Source organism: Pteropus medius, unplaced genomic scaffold, assembly GCF_902729225.1.
Source record: "Pteropus medius unplaced genomic scaffold, Ma_sr-lr_union100, whole genome shotgun sequence".
Classification (NCBI taxonomy): domain Eukaryota; kingdom Metazoa; phylum Chordata; class Mammalia; order Chiroptera; family Pteropodidae; genus Pteropus; species Pteropus medius.
In genome coordinates, this window is record NW_024346771.1 from 8,358,917 (window position 1) to 8,362,937 (window position 4,021).

The window sequence follows — 4,021 nt, forward strand, 5'->3', positions numbered from 1 at the left end:
GTCCTCCACATCCTGCTCCCTGTAAGGTAGAATTTCTCCCACCCGAATTCTGTTATAAATGATTCCCTCTCCTCTATTTTCTCTGTTCTTTCTTTCTGAAACTTGTATCAGCTGGACATTAGACTTCATGGACTGATTGTCTAATTTTATCATTTTTCCCCTTTCTCACTGTGTGTTTTTTTTTTAATATTCTGTCTAGGAGATCTCTGAAACTTTGTCCATGAATATTTCTATGAATTTTTTAAATTCCTGATATCATATTATTAATCTCCAATAACTCTTTTCTTATTCTCTGGCTTTTTCTTTTACATAGCAGCCTCTTTTTTTCTAGGAAAATCAATGCTTCATCTATTTAATTGTAGTGGTGTTCTACATGGTCTTCTGTTTCCCACAATGTTATCTTTGTACCTTAATTTTTCCTGTGGTTTTTACTTGCTTTTGTTTTTAATTTTTTATTTTGTTTTTGTCTCTTATTCACATTAAAAATATCCCTCAATGTCCTGGTGGCTTTTGACTGTTTATAATCCACTCAGAATTTAGTTGGAAACATGACATGGAAGGGCAAAGCTTAGCAACTGAAGAGGAACAAGGATCCCACTGGCTTTTTCTTTACTGAAGAGTGAGGAGAGTGCTTTTCTTCGTTGAACTGCTGCCCCAAAGATGACTTTTTTCTCTGTGCTTCCATGAACTGGCTGAAACTCAGCACTCTCTATCTCCACTGTGGTGGGAGTAGCTGTCTAAGCCCCTCTGGCATGGTCAGGCACAAGACAGCTGCCAGTTTATATGCACCATGAAAAAGATGCATGTTCCATAAGCTTCCCCAGGACTGACCACTTCTGTGTGGAAAAGTGATTCAGGTTCTTTATACACCTAACACTTTCTCCTTACCTCTCAAATTTCAGACTGTTGAACTACTCCATACATGGTAAATGCCATCAGGAGAGCTGAGCACCAGCCACAAAGCAGCACAACCATATTTCTGTTCCTCATGAGAACCCCACCACCACCACCACCAATGAGCATATTCAGAGAAGGATTTTGTCTGATGTCAAAACCTAGGTTCTTGCCATGGCTGGCCCTCACCTTATCCTGCGGAATTTACTTTTGTCCTGCAAATAGAATGTGGTTCCCAGGGAGATAGGGCACCAGCATTCCATGTGGAACTGCCAAGCAGGGTGGTAAAAGCACAGAAAGGACAACCCCAAAAGATGCTGCTTCTCCTGCTCAGCTATCTTCTGCCTGCTGCGGACACCAACGGAAAGAACTGCCTCCACTGCTGGCCAGAACTGCCTGCATTGATAGACTATGACCTCCAGATTCTTTGGGGCACCCCAGGGCCACCTTCAGAGCTCTCTCAAAGCCTCCACTCCCTATTCCTGGAGACTCGTGTCTTACTGGATCCCTGGTACCTTGGTAAGGTGCAATCTCGAGATCAGGAATCAAGGCTGGCCCCCTTACCTGGCCTGAGATCTTACTCCCCTGACTTGCCTTCCTTTCATATCCCATTCTCAGATCAGGACCATTTGGAGGAAGAATTAGCCAAATTATTCAATCACATAGATCAAGCCATTAAGACATTTAGAAACGGTAAGGAAGCCGAGTGTCTCAGGGCCCCTAGGTTTGGGTTAACAAAGCCTGGTTCTTGAATGCATTCCCAGAGGACTCACTTGACCTGGGGTGGACAGGTGCTGTGAATGGTAGAGCAGTCACAGCATCTTTCTGTGTGCTGCTCTATGAAGTTTATGTTTGAAAAAAAACTGGTTTGCATTCCCAACCTTGAGAAAGTTATGTAATTCATTTGACCTGTGAGACATAGGTGACCAAAGTATCCTTTCTCTTCTATTCCATCCAGATAAACCATTACTTCTGGAAGAGGTTCACATCCAGAAGAAGCTATTTTCTGAGAGGCTAAGTGAGCTACCTGAGAAGCTGAAGAATAAGGGTGAGAGGTGGGGCTGCCCCTGCCCACACTCAGCCCTTCGCCTCCTTCAAGACCTAAGGAGGAGAGCAGAGTCCAGTTGGAAGCCCCTCCCAGACCCTGCTCTGGAGCCCCCATCCCTGCCCATGTACTGCATACCTATCCACACCTCCCAGCTTCATTTCCTGCTCATTCCCCTACCCCTCCTGGCTCTGTCTGCCTCCCCAGCACCTCAGTTTCTCTACCATCTCATCCACCTGGGCAGCCTGCAACAACTCCTGTGGTGAGTATCTTTGGGGACTGGGCCTGGGCAAGGGGTGAGGGGCACCTGGCCCTTTCTGAGGTTCCTGCCTATCCCCTCTTGCAGACCTACCCTCCTCACTGGTGGTCATCAACTGTGCCAACTGCAAGACACACATCCTAACCTGCAAAGACCCAACTATCTGCCCAGGTCAGTGGTCGGTGGCCCATCTGGCCTTTAGCTCCCCCACCTCCATTCTCAGGTTCATTGTGGATTGTCTCTTTCTGGATTGTCTCTCTCCTGTCCAGCCCTGAGCTCTTCTTGCTTTCCATCATCACTGGTAAAGGTAGCACCTCCTGATATTTCTCAATTCTACATGTCCAGCTTCAGAGCCATAGAGCCACCAACCTCTAAGGCATCTTTCTCGGGTCCTCAAAACCAGCATGCCTGGAGACATGCCCAAACCCATCTTCACTCCCCCAAATCTTCTCTTCCTTCAGGGCCCCTCTTAGCAAACGGCCCCACTCAAGACCTAACTTCCCAAACCAGGAACTGCACTCTCCCTTTCTCAGTAAATGCAATCACCAAGTCATGTGAAATAATTCTTGAATGTGTTGCCATATTTTCATTCAAACATCCACCTTTTCTTCAGACATCTTCATCTCTCACCCACATTATGGCAACATCTACCTGGCCTCCCTCCCCCTCCTAGCCACATCTCACTCAGCAACCAAAAAACTTTTTCTCACAAAGAAAATCTGCCTATGACACTCCCTGTTTATAACCTTCAGGGGCTCCCAGTTGCCCTCAGATAAAGTGGACTCCCCATTGGAGGCCCTGCATGAGCAGTTCCCACTCACCTCCCAAACCCCTGACACCTCGGCCACACTGGACAGCTTCATGCTTCTATCTTTGAACATCCTGTATCCTTTGCCTGGAACACAGTTTTGCCCCTTGACTATCTGAACTAAATTCCTACTTGTCTTTCAAAGTCCAGCCAGAAGTCCTAACCAGTTCCCATCCCCACCCTGCGGCTTATAGCCCTCCTTCAGATTAGTCTTCCTCTGCCCTGTTTTGTCCTGCTTCCCTTAAACACCACACCATAATTCTTTGTCTGCCTCCTAGAGGACAGGGACCATGTCTCATTCATCTCAGTGTACGCTAGGCACACAATAGGGATTCAGTAAGTGTTTGCAAACAAGTGACTGAGTGAGTGAATAAATCAAGGAAAGAGTGTGGCTTTCTCTCTGGGCCAAGTTGGACCTGACTGTTCCCCAAACATCTGGCTCCCTCTTTCACACCCCCAGCTGGGACTCAGAGGAACTTCGCATGGGCTGCGAGCCTCGGCATTCTTCTGCCCCTGGCAGTCATAGCTGGAGGTGGGTGAGTGACTTCTCCAAGGCCCAGCATCCCAAAGGAAAACACATCTACTCCTTAACTGACCCATCTCCACCCTGTTTCCTGGCCCAGATATTATATTTCCTGGCTCGAGAAGAAGAAAGCAGAAGAGGTACTGGGGAAGAAACTTTTGTCTGATGCTAGGGCTCCCAAGGAGGGGATGCTGGGTTTGCTTTGGGTGATGCCCCCAAGAGGTCCTGTGGGCATGTCCCATCTCCTCACCCTCCCCCTGCCAGCCCACCACCCTTCTCTTCCATGAACACCCCTCTTCTACTCTCCTGGTCTCAGCAGTGATAGCTACACAGCCTCACACCAGCCTCACCTAATTCTAACACCAGAGATGAGGGCAGGGAAGTCCTGCAATTCTTGAGGAGTTCCAGTGTCTGAGTGTTGAACAGAGGTGGCAAGAGGCCAGATGAAAGTCCAGCAAGAGCAGGGACTAGCGTAAGAAGACCAGAAAATAG

The 4,021-nt window shown here is 47.6% G+C and overlaps 1 protein-coding gene across 1 annotated transcript; it reads left to right on the forward strand.

The window, feature by feature from the left end:
• The first annotated feature begins 1,208 nt into the window (after positions 1-1,208).
• On the forward strand, positions 1,209-3,695 carry TEX51 (testis expressed 51). The gene is made up of 6 exons (XM_039876523.1): positions 1,209-1,359; positions 1,513-1,587; positions 1,853-1,942; positions 2,286-2,421; positions 2,951-3,082; positions 3,467-3,695. Exons 1-6 carry the CDS (start codon positions 1,209-1,211, stop codon positions 3,693-3,695), a joined length of 813 nt encoding a protein of 270 aa, XP_039732457.1.
• The last annotated feature ends 326 nt before the right edge of the window (positions 3,696-4,021 follow it).

Excerpts from the sequence above, each read along its gene's own strand:
- TEX51 (XM_039876523.1), top strand. The coding sequence starts at position 1,209 with ATGCTGCTTCTCCTGCTCAGCTATCTTCTGCCTGCTGCGGACACCAAC. Across the intron at positions 1,360-1,512 it reads ACCTTCAGAGCTCTCTCAAA|ATCAGGACCATTTGGAGGAA; the intron begins GCCTCCACTCCC and ends TCCCATTCTCAG. Across the intron at positions 1,943-2,285 it reads TGAGAAGCTGAAGAATAAGG|ACCTACCCTCCTCACTGGTG; the intron begins GTGAGAGGTGGG and ends CCCCTCTTGCAG.